The sequence below is a fragment of the Kluyveromyces lactis genome (genome assembly GCF_000002515.2).
Source record: "Kluyveromyces lactis strain NRRL Y-1140 chromosome D complete sequence".
In the NCBI taxonomy this organism is placed as follows: domain Eukaryota; kingdom Fungi; phylum Ascomycota; class Saccharomycetes; order Saccharomycetales; family Saccharomycetaceae; genus Kluyveromyces; species Kluyveromyces lactis.
In genome coordinates this window covers 1,514,728-1,530,202 of record NC_006040.1, presented here as the reverse complement: position 1 = coordinate 1,530,202, position 15,475 = coordinate 1,514,728, and the positions used below count along the sequence as shown (strand labels likewise).

General features: G+C 37.1%; 6 protein-coding genes and 2 non-coding genes across 8 annotated transcripts in view, besides 1 other annotated feature; 4 read left to right on the top strand and 4 right to left on the bottom strand.

Annotated features, from left to right (window-relative positions):
- Nucleotides 1-457: 457 nt before the first annotated feature.
- On the bottom strand, nucleotides 458-952 carry KLLA0_D18117g (CybS family protein; the record flags this gene model as incomplete). The annotated part of the gene is made up of 1 exon (XM_453862.1): nucleotides 458-952. One exon carries the CDS (start codon nucleotides 950-952, stop codon nucleotides 458-460), a length of 495 nt encoding a protein of 164 aa, XP_453862.1.
- A 1,033-nt stretch (nucleotides 953-1,985) lies between these two features.
- Nucleotides 1,986-3,395, top strand: MAS1 (mitochondrial processing peptidase; the record flags this gene model as incomplete). The annotated part of the gene is made up of 1 exon (XM_453861.1): nucleotides 1,986-3,395. The coding sequence occupies one exon, from the start codon at nucleotides 1,986-1,988 to the stop codon at nucleotides 3,393-3,395; it is 1,410 nt and encodes a 469-aa protein (XP_453861.1).
- Nucleotides 3,396-3,536: 141 nt separating this feature from the next.
- NGG1 (histone acetyltransferase NGG1) lies at nucleotides 3,537-5,453 on the bottom strand (the record flags this gene model as incomplete). The annotated part of the gene is made up of 1 exon (XM_453860.1): nucleotides 3,537-5,453. One exon carries the CDS (start codon nucleotides 5,451-5,453, stop codon nucleotides 3,537-3,539), a length of 1,917 nt encoding a protein of 638 aa, XP_453860.1.
- Nucleotides 5,454-5,801: 348 nt separating this feature from the next.
- RSM24 (mitochondrial 37S ribosomal protein mS35) lies at nucleotides 5,802-6,713 on the top strand (the record flags this gene model as incomplete). The annotated part of the gene is made up of 1 exon (XM_453859.1): nucleotides 5,802-6,713. The coding sequence occupies one exon, from the start codon at nucleotides 5,802-5,804 to the stop codon at nucleotides 6,711-6,713; it is 912 nt and encodes a 303-aa protein (XP_453859.1).
- Nucleotides 6,714-7,367: 654 nt separating this feature from the next.
- Nucleotides 7,368-8,294, bottom strand: HMO1 (Hmo1p; the record flags this gene model as incomplete). Its single annotated transcript, XM_453858.1, has 2 exons — nucleotides 7,368-8,060; nucleotides 8,253-8,294. 2 exons carry the CDS (start codon nucleotides 8,292-8,294, stop codon nucleotides 7,368-7,370), a joined length of 735 nt encoding a protein of 244 aa, XP_453858.1.
- A 635-nt stretch (nucleotides 8,295-8,929) lies between these two features.
- Nucleotides 8,930-9,172: a long terminal repeat.
- Nucleotides 9,173-12,091: 2,919 nt separating this feature from the next.
- On the bottom strand, nucleotides 12,092-12,212 carry KLLA0_D17935r. The gene has a single exon (XR_002633596.1). It is a non-coding gene; the product is annotated as an RDN5-1 5S ribosomal RNA (ribosomal RNA).
- A 1,275-nt stretch (nucleotides 12,213-13,487) lies between these two features.
- On the top strand, nucleotides 13,488-13,817 carry KLLA0_D17952g (uncharacterized protein; the record flags this gene model as incomplete). The annotated part of the gene is made up of 1 exon (XM_453854.1): nucleotides 13,488-13,817. One exon carries the CDS (start codon nucleotides 13,488-13,490, stop codon nucleotides 13,815-13,817), a length of 330 nt encoding a protein of 109 aa, XP_453854.1.
- A 147-nt stretch (nucleotides 13,818-13,964) lies between these two features.
- KLLA0_D17924r overlaps nucleotides 13,965-15,475 on the top strand; it is a 1,797-nt gene continuing 286 nt past the window's right edge. Inside the window, exon 1 of the ribosomal RNA XR_002633595.1 lies at nucleotides 13,965-15,475. This exon is cut by the window's right edge and continues 286 nt beyond it. This is a non-coding gene — a ribosomal RNA (ribosomal RNA).

Here is a 15,475-nt window from a genome sequence, read left to right as displayed (position 1 = left end):
ATTTCTGATGAGCTAGAAAAGGTCAAAGAATCCCCCCACACGTACGAGACAACTCGTCCTGTGACCGGAACATTGATTTCAATATCCCATTAAAATGTTGCGCAACCTGTTGAGTAAGTGATTGTGACTTCATGTTCGGGTGTTGTCATTGTCTCGTGGATTAGCAGGGCTTAGAACTGTTGCATAGTCTTTTAGAGTCCGTTGAGAATATAATAAATAAATAGCAAAGGAGGGTATTTCGATGATGAACTTAAAGCCTCCCTTGACCAAGATACTGATGGTGCATGTTTGATAGCTTTCGATGAATCAATCATCAAAAGTGAATAATTCCAGTGTTCTATAATACGAGAACACAGAAATAATAATTGCATAATATGGTTGGAGCAATTGGAAACAACGAGAAAGTAAGTATCCAAAAAAAAATTTGAAAAAAAGATCATATCATGAGTCTCTTAGATCATTTCTTTTCGGTAGATGGTTTAGACCAAATATTTTTTAGAACACCAATGAGTCCACCTTCCTTTGTTTCCATGTGGTAGATACCGACAACGGAGAATAGAGAACCTAGTCCAAGCAAGTACATGGCGTATGTGTGATTCTTACCGTAAACTCTGCTTGGAATATAATCGATGATACAGGATTGGAAACCAACGTAACAGTGACCTAATAGTACGGAAGCCAATGCAGTGTCCAAAACAGTAGAAATGGAACCAGTGGCAGCTAGTGGTACGGTGACCAATGGAATTAAGGAAATGGCCAAAACTCTTTCAAAATCCCAATGCAATGATCCGTGTAGTTTTTCTGGAGCTGGAGGGACGTAAGCATCGTTAACGTTACCCTTCACACCGCCCGGAGCTTGTGGCAAGGTAGATAAGAATGGAATGGTCAAATTCTTTCTGGCAGTAGTTTGGAAAGCTCTTGCTTGAGTCAACTTCACGGTTCTTGAAAACATCTTTATTTATTCTTCAGTACTGGTTGTAAGTAGAGTGTATTTTTATCGGAAATTCCTCAATACTCAAATTATCCTATTGTTTCGTCAAAAGGATGGAATATAGCAGGAAAGATGTGGTAATTGCTGGACAGTACAGAAGTGTCGACCTTCTATAATCAAGCTAATAAAGTTTCAAATTCAGAGGTTCTGATTGAAAGGGAAAAGTAAAGCCGAAAATTTAATGAAGTGAATGGCGAAACCAAGACAACGTCACTAGGTTATCAAAAAGTTCTTCGAGTATAGAGTATGAAATAGACTATCCCCACAGTAAAAACAATTATTCTCGTAAAACAATGGCGATCAGAGTTTAAAGTGATTTTAATAGGCTCTGTTGAATCTACGTATATGTGGTTAAATATAAATATATATATATATATATATATATATATATATATATTGAGAACAATGAATAGTTCTGTCTATTGTATCATGCTTACGCTTTTTTATTTTCATTTTTTTGCGCGCATCGTTACCAGTTTCCACTGTTTTCTCCGTAGGTTCCTTAATCGGCTCCGGACAAATAGCGGACTCCTTCTTTCTATGATCATCAAGTGCTGCTTGGTAATTTTCTGTTAGTAAGTTTCGGGTCATCTCGGAGGGTAATGAAAAGTGTGACTCGCTTTGCGGAAGAAATCGGAATTTGAGTGACTTCCAGAGCGGGTAACATCTAACTTTCGATCTGAAAAAATATACACCAAGAGCGTGCACAAATATTATCGTTACCCGGGATTTAGCGAATCACGTGCATCTTACTTTTTATCCGGGTAATATGTTATTCGTTGTCTGTTGTGTTTAGTATGTGCTCAGTATTTATTAGTAAAGTCTAAATATGATCTAGGCAATCTTTTCAAGTACATGAGTATATATATATATTTGTTCATATACGTTGCTAAATAGCTTAGTGTTCGGTAAAACAAGTGAGTAGTTGTTGGCCATAACCTGTTGCTATAAATTACATATTCTTTCACTTTACGAATAGTTCCCACTTGTCACAATGTTCAGAGCCCTGGCAAGCGCACGGCGTTCTGTTGCCTCTGTGGGCCTTGGTAGGCTCCGCTACTCGACTGAAATTAATGGTTGTTTATCAAAAACGGCCACATCAGTGCTACCTAATGGATTAACAGTTGCATCCGAATCTTTGCCAAACACAAATACTGCCACTGTAGGTATCTTTGTTGATACCGGATCTCGTGCCGAGAATGAGAAGAATAATGGAACAGCACATTTTTTGGAGCATTTAGCCTTCAAGGGTACACAAAACAGATCACAAACTGGTATTGAACTGGAGATTGAGAATATCGGTTCACATTTAAATGCCTATACTTCGAGGGAAAACACTGTGTACTATGCAAAATCACTCAAACAAGATATACCAAAGGCAGTCGATATTCTTGCAGATATCTTAACTCGTTCAGTATTGGATCCAAAGGCCATTGAAAGGGAGAGAGACGTCATTATTAGGGAGTCTGAAGAAGTTGATAAGATGTACGACGAGGTTGTTTTCGACCATCTCCATACAATCACTTATAAGAATCAGCCTTTAGGAAGAACTATTTTAGGGCCTATCAAAAATATAAAGAGTATTCAACGATCTGATTTACAAGAGTTCATCGAAAAACATTATACGGGTGACAGAATGGTACTTGTCGGTACAGGTGCAGTCGATCATGATAAATTGGTAGAATACGCAGGTAAGTATTTTGGACACGTTAGAAAATCAGAAGCCCCAATTCCTCTAGGTTCTCCACGAGGTCCTTTGCCTGTTTTCCATGGGAATGAACTCAAGATTCAAGAAGATACATTACCAACTACCCACATTGCGTTAGCTATTGAAGGTGTATCCTGGTCGGCACCAGATTACTTTACTGCTCTTTGCACCCAGGCAATCATTGGTAACTGGGACAGGGCCTTGGGCACAGGTACTAATTCTCCTTCACCTCTTGCTGTTGCTGCATCTGAAAATGGTACTTTAACTAATTCCTACATGTCATTCTCAACATCGTACGCCGACTCCGGTTTGTGGGGTATGTACATTGTGGCTGATTCTCAACAACACGATATAAAGTTAATCATTGACGAAATTTTAAAAGAGTGGAAAAGAATTCGGTCCGGACGTATCTCGGACGATGAGGTAAACAGAGCGAAAGCAAGATTAAAAGCCTCTCTACTTCTTTCTCTAGATGGATCGACTGCAATAGCTGAAGATATTGGAAGACAAGTAGTAACGACTGGTAAAAGGTTATCACCAGAGGAGGTTTTCGAACAAGTTAATAAAATCACAAAGCAGGACATTATAATGTGGGCAAATTATAGGCTGCTCAATAAACCTGTCTCTATGGTTGCTCTAGGTAATGTCAAAACGGTTCCATCTTTATCATACATTCAGACTAATATGAATAACTAAGTAACAAGTAAATATCATAAATCATAATTGCATCAAATATAGACAGGTACATTTATTCCACGTATTCTATATAATAAAGGGTCTAATTCCACTAGCTAGCACCAAAAACCAGCTTGACGCCAGTCTGTCAGTTATTTCAATTTATTCTTCTTTATTTTGTAGAGTTTCATTTAATTCTTCTTCCTTCCCGTTGGCATTATTGCTGAACACATCTGCTTCTTCTTCTTCCTCATCTTGGTCTATATCCTTGAATACGCTATCTCTTGGAATACGCTTCATGACTTCCGGTTTGTCAAACAAAGGACCAATCTTGCTTATCCATCTTTGTCTCTTATCCAACAAAGATTTTAGACTCGAGTTAGCGGCTTGTTGGTGAGCTGCCTGAATAGCTGCCTGAGATGTTGATCCGGTTGCTAATGAATCCGGCCCAGGTGTATATTGCCTCTTTTTCTTATTTTTCGGCGCACGAATACGTTTGATATATGCTTGGTCAACTTGCTTATCAAGATTGTCCAATATGGTACAGTACTCTTGCCATGCGAGCATCCTCTCCAATAACGGTAGAAGCATTGCCTTTCTTTTGGTATTCTTAGTAGTCACTTGACGTAGTGTACTCTGCAGCTCTCTTAGTTCAGCACTAATCTCATCATCTTCCCTTCCGGTCAACCAATCCGGGTCTTCACGTGTTTTTCCTTCTTCTCTCGGTAGATTCATATATATACCAACATACTTTAATTCCCTTTTCAAGCGTTCCTCAAAAGAAACATAATCAATATTGGAATTGTTTGCAATCGCTCCATGTTGTTTGAATATCCCGTATGACGAGGAGGATGATGGGGTAACATGTTCAAGCTCACTTACTGGTGTTGATACTGATGAATCGAGTGTGGGGTTTGTCGGTAATTCTTCCTTAGGAGCTATAATATCATCATCCTTCAGTATAGCACTCAAAAGCCTTGAGACTAGCGGGCCACAAGACACTTCTTCATTGTCAAGTACACCATCCGAAATGTCATTCCCTGATTTCTTAGGCAAGATACTAATAGGATCACTGATAGGTGGAGGAGTCAGATTCGCAATGTTTTGATTATTGTCTTCTTTCAACCACACGTCTGTGTATAGTGGTCCTAATTTAGGAATTGTGTATGGAGTCACTTCGGGGTCATAAGATTTCACAAACTGCAAATTTTGTGGCATGATGAATTTGTTTTGAAGGAATTTGATATCGTCATCATTGAATTCTCTGTAAAAGGCCTCGATGGATGAGAGAAAAGTATTAAACTGAATTTGGTTTGTGGGTTTAGGTTTCGAGAAATCCATATCAGGCAGCTCACCGGGTAGAAGTTCCTTTAAGTCATTTGTAGGATAGCTTACTACCCCGTATTTCTTTTTCAAATATTCCTCACCAGTAGCTTCAAGACCCTCCTCTTGAAACAAACCTAATCTCATTGCAGCAGCAGGTAACGTTTGAGATACTACAAATTCAGACTTGGGGTTTCTAATGTTAGGATCATTTTCCATTTTATCAATATCTAGCTTTGCTTTCTTTGATATGTGACCATCTGATGATAAAACTTCCGCTTCTTCAATAGTATCTTGTGGCCTTTTGTCTGTCTCCTCGTTCTCTTCTGTAATTGATCTTTTATCCGATACGACTTCGCTAGATTCATCAAGTTTTTTATTAATTGAATCATTTTCTGCGTTCTGGGCTGCAAGGTTTGTTGCAGCTTCTGCTTCCTCCTTCTCTTTTTGTTTCTCATCTTCGAGCCTTATTATATCTTCCCGCATTTCCTTGATTAGGTCTAAATTCTCTTGATCACTAGCTGCAATTTTCTCCAAACATTTTCCTAGATTTTCTAGTTGATCTTTAGTTGTTTGCAAAACCGGTTTCTCAGGAACCGACCTCACGTATTTACCGTTCAGTAAACCTATGTCATTCTCAAAAGTCAAGTCTAAAGACTTCAGCATCGAATTTAGAATATTCGACGGTTCATGTAGCCCAGCGTCATCTCTTTTCTGCTCTCTTATTCCTTTGCCTCTTCGCGTATTCCTTGACATAATATACCAGTGGTGTTTTACTGAGTGAAGATCTGGTTTAGCAATCTACTTGATTCCACCTTTGTCCACTGTTGACTATCGTTAAAAGATAGGCTGCTTTCCAGCTTTGGCAATATTAATGACTTTGTTCTGTTTGTTGCTTCGTTGTTTATCTTCCGTTACTTTGACAGATATTTTCATAGAAAATTTATTATCACGTGACCTCCGCCTTTTCTCTGCAAAAAATTTTCCAAGTTTACCAGAAATACCAATAATCCTCGATACAACACCAATCGGAACCAGAGAAAGCCAATTATATTCAAAGTGTTAAAAGGTCTGCGATAACGTAATCATCTTAGGCACTCAACAATGATTACTGGTGCTAGCGTGCAACGTACTGCATTCTTTTGTAGTAGACGTTTAAACTCCACCGTTACGAAAGAAGTTGCGACCATTTCCTCAACACTTTACAAGGATCCATCGAAATGGATCGGTTTGGATAGTAAAGATATCATAACGTTGCACAATGAAAGAAAGGCAAGACTAGGGCCCCTATATAAGCCTTGCGAAGAAGAGTTGAAAGCATTGTTACCCACTGCCGAAGCGTCTGGAATTCCAGCAAAACTTTTCAAAGAGTACTATCATAAGACACCTGAAGAAGTTGAGGCAGAAATGGGCATTGCAAGAGGTCTAGACGAGCATGTCAACTTGGATCAATATCAGTTTGATGATTTGCCATCACAATCACAAATTTTAGTTCATCAACATCGTGAACAACGTTTCTACAATCGTTTGGCAGCATTTGAACTTCCTTTACTTGCGCAGTATCGTCAAGAATATAAACGCCCTTCAACAAAGACTCATCCAGTAGCTTATCGTTATACAACATATCTTGGTGAAGAACATCCAAATTCTCGTAAGGTTGTCTTATCTGTGAAGACATCGGATCTCGGCTTGGAACAGAGGGAACTGCATAAGCTGCGTCTATTGGCAAAAACACGTTATGATTCTACTACAGATACTTTGAGAATGTCTTCTGATCGCTATGAAGAACCAGCTCAAAATGCAAAGTACTTAAACAGCATTCTTCTAGAATTACTCAAGGAGGCTAAAGATTTGAAAGACGACTTTGCTGATGTTCCTCTCGATAAAAGACATATCATCGCAAGACAATTGCGTAAGAAAAAGCGTGGGTACGAGTTCCCAGAAGAGTGGAAACGTCCACAAGATGCTCCAAGGAAAACAGTGGATCTTGTTGAGCTATTACACAAACAGCTTTGATCAACCTTTTAAAACACACAAAAACAACTGTAAATAGCCATATACGCACAAATTAATGACCAATTTAATTGTATAGCAACAGCCATCTATTCGTTAAAGGGTGAAAAGACAAACCTTACATATCTAAGATGATAGCTACTTCAACTGTAGATTTAGTTGATCAGCAATGCTAAATGAGATTCTTTCAAACTTGTCACCGAGTAATTCAAAGAAGTAAACTGACGGCGGAATATTTGAAGAAATTTGGCACTGCATAGATGCATTGTAGATAAGTTATACGTTGACTTGACATTAAAATATACCACTCATTATTTTGGCATAGTATTTGAACAACGTGTGTACGAAAATAAGGTCCATGTACTGAATTGCACGTAAGTGTTTTACAAATTAAAGGATCAAAGATTAATTTCAATTGGGAAAGAATAAAAATAAGTGAAGTGATATGAAAAATTTGAAACAATACCACAAAGAAAATCTTCAATTACTCCACAATGCTTCCTATAGCAGCTTGTGCTGTGAAGATCATCCCATACAGATTAAATGTATTATTCTTATATTTCTTGTATATTATTACACATTGTTACAACTATTTTTACAAAGAAAGAAAGAGTGTCATCATATATATGTATGAAGCATTATATAAATCCCAGCTCGTTAGTCCTTAGATTTGTCTTTTCCCTTATCCTTCTTCTTTTTCTTCTTTTTCTTTTCACTGGAAGCATCTTCATCATATGGTCTTTTTTCAATATGGGGCAAGCCGAAATCTTCGGCAGATTGCAAGTAATCAGGAAGTGGAACAGGGGCAGAATTTGGACCTTCATTTAATGTTAAGGTACCATTTTTCTTAGCTTCCAAGTATTTTTGTTTTTCCCTTTGATAATTTTCTAGTTCTGCGTTGTACGCTTGTTTCCATTTGTCTTTCTCAGAGTCTCCTAAGTCTTTCCACTTCTTTGAAATTTCTTGAGTGATTTCAGTCGAAGACAATGGTGGGAGACCAGCTCTTTGTCTTTCATCACGCAAAGCTTGACGAACATACGCAGAATATGCAAAGAAGACGGTAAGCGGTTTCTTTGGAGCATAAGGATCACGTGGAATCTTCTTCTTGACAACCTTTGCAGCTGCGTCAGTGGTGGGAATTTCCTTCTCATCTTCAATAGGGTTTGTTAGCTCAGTACTAATGGAATTCAATTGATTCGTAGAAGAAGTTAACTTCTGTAACGCCTCTGTCAAAATAGTAAAGGCCTCGATTCTTTCTTCTTCATCATCGCCGATCGAATGGTAGAAGTCAACTAAACATGATGCAGTTTGGTTAGCAGCTTTTGATAGCTCGAATAGAGAGGAAACTAACTGTTGATGTTTAGGATTATTGTTGTTAGTACAGCTGGTCGAGATGACGCCTCAAGCATCGATAGATATACAAAACACATCGTAAAACAGTTCACCTATGAATGAGGAGCATACATGGAAACTTACTGTTATGATATGTTCCATATTCAGCTGCGACACCGTGATTTACAGCTTCATATGATAGTAACGTACAGAGTCCTTCGCCGTTCTTAGTTTGATACTAGGTTCGGACATCTTAAAATCTTTGGTGGATTCACGTGTAGAACTCTTTCGAAGTCTGTTGGAAGGGTCGTTCTGGAAGGAAGTTGTTAAACGGAGCTCCCATTAGCTTCCCAGTAAGTCCTTCTGAGATTTTTATGGTTCTCCTTTCAAGATGAAAAACACTCAGCCTGGAAGAAAAAAAGAGACTCCCAACGATCAAGTTACCATTATGTAATTTGATTGGTCAATACAAATATAGTCAACCGGGTAATACATCTAAATTCCCCACATAAAGTTCGGGTAACTAATATAGCAACCTTTTTTTTCCGGTGATGCGTTTGTTTCACGGAGAATTAAAGAAGAATGAAAGAAGACCCAGAAACTCTCAGGAATTATCTAACGCGTTCCTACCGAGATTGTATAAAATCAAAAACATGGTAATTCCGAACATTCATTCTTTTTATTTTGAAAAGTTAGTAAAAAAAATGAAAGAGTGTGGGCCGTTGGACCGAATGATGATCAGATCTGGTAGTAGGGACTTCGCTTAGATGGTTAGTAGTATTCATGTCAAAAGATGCCATTCCGTCTTAAAAGTTTAATAGTGAAATTGTTTGATGATTGAATTGGTGAACGGTATACGAACTTCGACTGACGAAGTAACTATATATGGTGTTCTCCTTGGTTTCTTACATCTGACATATAAGTTAATGTAGAACAATAATTAATGTGTCGTCAAATCCAAATAGGTAAATTTTATGAAGGAACCTTCTACTTATATACTTTGTGGATTGTCTTGCCAATCACCAAACGCTGTAGCCTTGATCCTAGTTCTTCTCAGCTTCGGCTTCTTATCTAGCATTGGTTCAATAACTGGCGCCTTAGAAATGCTCTTACAACGCCATAGTTTAACATGAGCAAATGAAAATGAACCATCTTTCACTTATAAATGGATAGTTCGCTAGACAGTTCAGCAAATATGGTGCCCAACAAACCGTGTTTTCAAAACTAAAGAGAAATAACACACTGCTTAGAAAGGCGTTAGTTTAGGGAGATTACGGTTCTTATGAGGGATAATAGAACGAAACTTGCCATTAGAGCATATTTGAGATGCGCATATATGAAAGGGGTAATGATGAAAAAAGGAAAAATGGTAAAAGCGCGAGTTTTACCACCTAAAAAAATACTTAGAAAAACAACTCAGGGTAGTAAGAAAATGAAGAAAATGGATACATTTTGCAATATAAAACGTGAGAGCTGATAGAAAAGGTGCGAGGGTGAGAAAAAAGTTTAGAAGACATTCCAAGTACAGGACAATTTCTCAATTTCAATTAAAAATCTGCTTAGAATTAGAAAATAATCTTTCAGATTATTTTAAAGCATGTACTTACGCATATTATTCAGATTATGAAAATTTCATTAAATATTATGATTATGAAGAGCTTTTTGATGAAGATGATTTAAAATTTCATTTATGTATAGGAATAAAGAATAGTTACGATTTTACAGTTAAAATAGAAAATTCAGGTTTATACTTAACAGCTGGAATACTTTCTAGTATTTCTGCTATATACATCATGAGTAATAAAGTGTGTGATTTTACTTTTAAATATTTACTTTCAGGTGTTTGGTATCCTAATGTTCCTACCAAAGAAACTTGTATATATCTTTCAGAAAAAGATCCTAGGTATAGTTTAGTTGTTAAAACCATATGTGTTTTTTTAGTTTGGGATGATATATGTAATAAATGCGATAAAATTTGTAATGCAGATTGTATATATCTATCTGCACTTCTTGTTAGAGAGAGTTTTTGTGAAAAAAAATTCTATTGTGGAATACAAAATAGAAGATCAAACTATTTTTAAAAGAACCTAAGCCAGAAGATTTTATTTTAAATAAAGCATCTATAATGAATCATAGAAAGATGATTATCAACAGATTTTTCATGTACAATTTTACTAGAAAACAGATGAATTTAGAAGAAATTATAGATGATAGTTTACATACATATATTGATTATAGTGATAATATAGTATTTGGTCCTATGGATTGTGTTTCTATAGATAAAAGTGTGTACTATAACATGCTTTCTTATAAACCATATTTAGATATAAATAAATACAAATCCTGTTGAATTTAATTTCTTAAATTCAGCTTATGTACTTAAACATCATAAAAAATATCCCGATGAGTTATGTAGGAAAGCAGTAGCAAATTTATTAGTAAACGATATTTATGATCCACATTTTGTATCTCTTTATAGACCTTTTTATTTCTATACTTATAAAACTTTAAATAGATACATTGTTCAAAAATTACTTATAGACTTTCCAGATCAAAGATATGCTATTATAGTAAATTATGCTATAATGAATATGCTTCCAGAGATCCTGATATGTTTACCGCAGATATAGATTTAATGAGGATAGCTTACGCTTCGGGTAGTATTGAGTTTTATAATTACATGTTGGATAAAGCAAAAAACAAAAGGTGTTTCAACGTTTAGATTTTGAAAATGAAAAATATATATTCAATTTTTATAAAAATGAAGATGTAAATTTTGACAATTTACACAAAAATAATGGTCATCCATTACTTTTAAGAACTACACATCTTAGCTTTCGCTAATTTAGATCTGAAAAATCTTAATTTCTCAAATTCATTTGAATTATCAAAAGTTTTTCATTTTATTAACATTAATTTTTTGTAAAGCTTCTGTAAATTTAAATGTTCTTCCTAAAGATGCAAAAATTAGCAAGATAACCAAGCAAAGTAAATATAAGGCTAGTACATTTAATTATTCATTCATAACTACATCTGCTCTTAATAAAGCAAACCTTCTGAAACACTATAACTATACCTATAGGTCCCAAAAATTAAAGACATACCTCCAATTATACCCAATATAACACTGAAAATATACTCTTTCTATTCCTCTACCGTATGTATATGTATATTTACCTACTTTCTGGCAGAGATATAAGATCAAAACTATAACACTTTATTTTCAAGATATTCCTTTCCTAAATTCTTATTTGTATTACTCACTAACAGTGTAATATTGCGAAGGTATTCGTTACCCATGATTGTCAAAAAATACATACATTCAGCGTTGTGTGTGTGTGTGTGTGTGTGTGTGTGTGTGTGTGTGTGTGTGTGTGTGTGTGTGTGTGTCCTTCATATAAAAAGAGATTCTTTTCAATTCATTTTAGCTCATTTTTTGTTTTATTGTATTCCTCTGCTAAAATACTTTTGGATTTGGTACAAGTATTTTTTTAAAAACGATTTTTCCCATTTTCTTAATTTACACGGATGATTATAATGTATAAAATTGACAGTTTAGTTCGAGCTTAATCGAGTTGAGAGAAGGCAATTAAATACATACTTAAAAGTAAGAGAAAACACATACACAAGGCCTCGATTTTCCTGTGGTGTTGCGCTATTCTACGATGACCGCAGTCAAATCTAATATCTTGAGAAAGGATCAGAGAAAAAGAAGTGAATTGCGGCCACTACTGAGCAAGAATGTACGTCGGGTTTGAGAACCGGCGTGGTCTGTTGGAATGCAGCTATATTAAGTGGCAACAAGATGGCTATCTGGGTTGTTTCATCTCTTTCTTATTGTTCTTAGAGGAGTTATATGTAGAAGTAAACAATGAGAATACGGGATGTGAAAATTTTTCATCTCATAAGTGGCGTCTAAATGTGATACTATGTAGGTAGGTTAAGGGAGAAAAAAAAAAAAAAAAAAAAAAGAAAAAGAAATGTGCATTACCGCTATCATCCAAACGTTCGAAGGTCACATCTCTTCTGCAGAGGGGGAAAAAAAAAAAAGATTGCAGCACCTGAGTTTCGCGTATGGTCACCCACTACACTACTCGGTCAGGCTCTTACCAGCTTAACTACAGTTGATCGGACGGGAAACGGTGCTTTCTGGTAGATATGGCCGCAACCGAAATCTTAAGCAGTTACAGTGGTAGTAGTTGTGTCTGGCTTACGGTTGTAGTATGTTGTTAGGCCAATTTATTTAGGAAGTGGGCTAGCTAACTTTATTGTTTGCTTAGATATATTTTTTCAATTATTTTTCATTTTTTCATTTTTTCATTTTTTTATTTTTTTATTTTTTTATTTTTTTATAATTGGCTTCTTGTGGGATGTATAGTTTTTTTTATTTTTCATACCGGATCTCCCAATACTTTGAAAAACATGCAAAAACTAAAAATCAGATATAGAAAAGAGAAAGATACTTCGATGATAAATTGAATAAAGCAGCGGGAACAGTGATAATGTGTTCCTAAACTGTGTGATGATATGCGAACGTATCATTAATGAAATGACTTATTTGAAATGCAATTTAACATTTACACCTTAAAAGTTGTGATATGTTCTAGAAGGATGAATCCTCAAATACATCCATTTAGTGGTTGGGATAAAAAACAATTACAAATGAAGAGAATTTAGGGTTAAGTACATGAAATATAAGTCAAACAGTGTAGAAAGATGCATGATATGGAAACAAGATACAAAAAACGAACAGGGAGCAATGCAATTCTAGAGACTACTTCGATTGAAGAACTATCTCTGGGATCTAAAACAATTATTATTATGTCAAAACGAAGAAGAATAATACTGCTCGTGTAGATGTACAGTAGCTCATGTTGTAATGCTGCTGCTCTTATTTCATGCAAGGAATAATGTGGCAGAACAGTGTTGAATTTTAGGTCTGAAAGGAGAGAGTGCCAGATGAATCACCATCTGTATTTTTTTTATTTGTTTTTTTTATTTTCTTCTCAACCAGTGGGATTATCCTCCTTAACAGGAGTGAAAAAATAAAAAGGGAAACACAAAAACGAAAATCGAGATTTGTATATAAAGGGGAGAATCGTTGATGAAAAAGAAGGGGAAGAAAAAAAGCTAAAAGTGCGAATTTTACCATTTGAAAAAATACTGAAAAAAATAACAGAGGGTATTGAGAAGATGAAAAAAATGAATGCATTTTTGAAATATAGAACGTGAGGGCTAATAGAAAGAAGACCACGGGTGAGAAAAATAGGCCGGGAGGTACTTCATGCGAAAGCAGTTGAAGACGAATCGGAAAGAGTTTGGAAACAAACTTGAGTAAGATTTGGATGTAGTCGTTCGTCGAACAGACTATGGCCTCGTCTCGCGGTGGAGAGAGTTTCTAGGTGATCGTCAGATCAAGCCTGGGGCCCTATACAGCGCGGTGACATGGGTGTGTGCAGCATCGAAAGATGCTGCAAGACGCCTGAACAGTCTCGTCATGGACATCTAGCGATTCCATTGGCGAGCAGTGGAGGATTTGGTGGATTACTAGCCAATGGCAATCCAAACCAAAGAAACCATATTTGGGGGAATGCCTTACAGAATAGCCGGGCGACTTTGGTTGTCTGTGATTCTGTGAGTGTAACCTCCTCTTTGGCCGATGATATTGAACGTTCTGTTTCTGCGAAACATCGGAGCAGTGTTCAGTGGAAGTCGGTTAGAGGAAACTCAAAGAGTGCTATGGCATGGAGGGGTTGTGATGATTTGATAGTGTAAAAACTGTTGAATTGTTGCTTCCGACGCGAGTATGGAAACTTGTTTCCTTACTTGCATTTCTAATCATGATAAAATATCTGCGACAGTTGATGCGGGACTTGACAGCATTTGTTGTTAAGACTTGTGGATACTGCTTCATAAGATAGTTATCTGGTTGATCCTGCCAGTAGTCATATGCTTGTCTCAAAGATTAAGCCATGCATGTCTAAGTATAAGCAATTTATACAGTGAAACTGCGAATGGCTCATTAAATCAGTTATCGTTTATTTGATAGTTCCTTTACTACATGGATATCTGTGGTAATTCTAGAGCTAATACATGCTTAAAATCTCGACCCTTTGGAAGAGATGTATTTATTAGATAAAAAATCAATGTCTTCGGACTCCTTGATGATTCATAATAACTTTTCGAATCGCATGGCCTTGTGCTGGCGATGGTTCATTCAAATTTCTGCCCTATCAACTTTCGATGGTAGGATAGTGGCCTACCATGGTTTCAACGGGTAACGGGGAATAAGGGTTCGATTCCGGAGAGGGAGCCTGAGAAACGGCTACCACATCCAAGGAAGGCAGCAGGCGCGCAAATTACCCAATCCTAATTCAGGGAGGTAGTGACAATAAATAACGATACAGGGCCCATTCGGGTCTTGTAATTGGAATGAGTACAATGTAAATACCTTAACGAGGAACAACTGGAGGGCAAGTCTGGTGCCAGCAGCCGCGGTAATTCCAGCTCCAGTAGCGTATATTAAAGTTGTTGCAGTTAAAAAGCTCGTAGTTGAACTTTGGGTCTGGTTGTCCGGTCCGACTTTATGTCGCGCACTGGTTTTCAACCGGATCTTTCCTTCTGGCTAACCTGTACTCCTTGTGGGTGCAGGCGAACCAGGACTTTTACTTTGAAAAAATTAGAGTGTTCAAAGCAGGCGAAAGCTCGAATATATTAGCATGGAATAATGGAATAGGACGTTTGGTTCTATTTTGTTGGTTTCTAGGACCATCGTAATGATTAATAGGGACGGTCGGGGGCATCAGTATTCAATTGTCAGAGGTGAAATTCTTGGATTTATTGAAGACTAACTACTGCGAAAGCATTTGCCAAGGACGTTTTCATTAATCAAGAACGAAAGTTAGGGGATCGAAGATGATCAGATACCGTCGTAGTCTTAACCATAAACTATGCCGACTAGGGATCGGGTGGTGTTTTTCTTATGACCCACTCGGCACCTTACGAGAAATCAAAGTCTTTGGGTTCTGGGGGGAGTATGGTCGCAAGGCTGAAACTTAAAGGAATTGACGGAAGGGCACCACCAGGAGTGGAGCCTGCGGCTTAATTTGACTCAACACGGGGAAACTCACCAGGTCCAGACACAATAAGGATTGACAGATTGAGAGCTCTTTCTTGATTTTGTGGGTGGTGGTGCATGGCCGTTCTTAGTTGGTGGAGTGATTTGTCTGCTTAATTGCGATAACGAACGAGACCTTAACCTACTAAATAGGGTTGCTGGCACTTGCCGGTTGACTCTTCTTAGAGGGACTATCGGTTTCAAGCCGATGGAAGTTTGAGGCAATAACAGGTCTGTAATGCCCTTAGACGTTCTGGGCCGCACGCGCGCTACACTGACGGAGCCAGCGAGTACAACCTTGGCCGAGAGGTCTGGG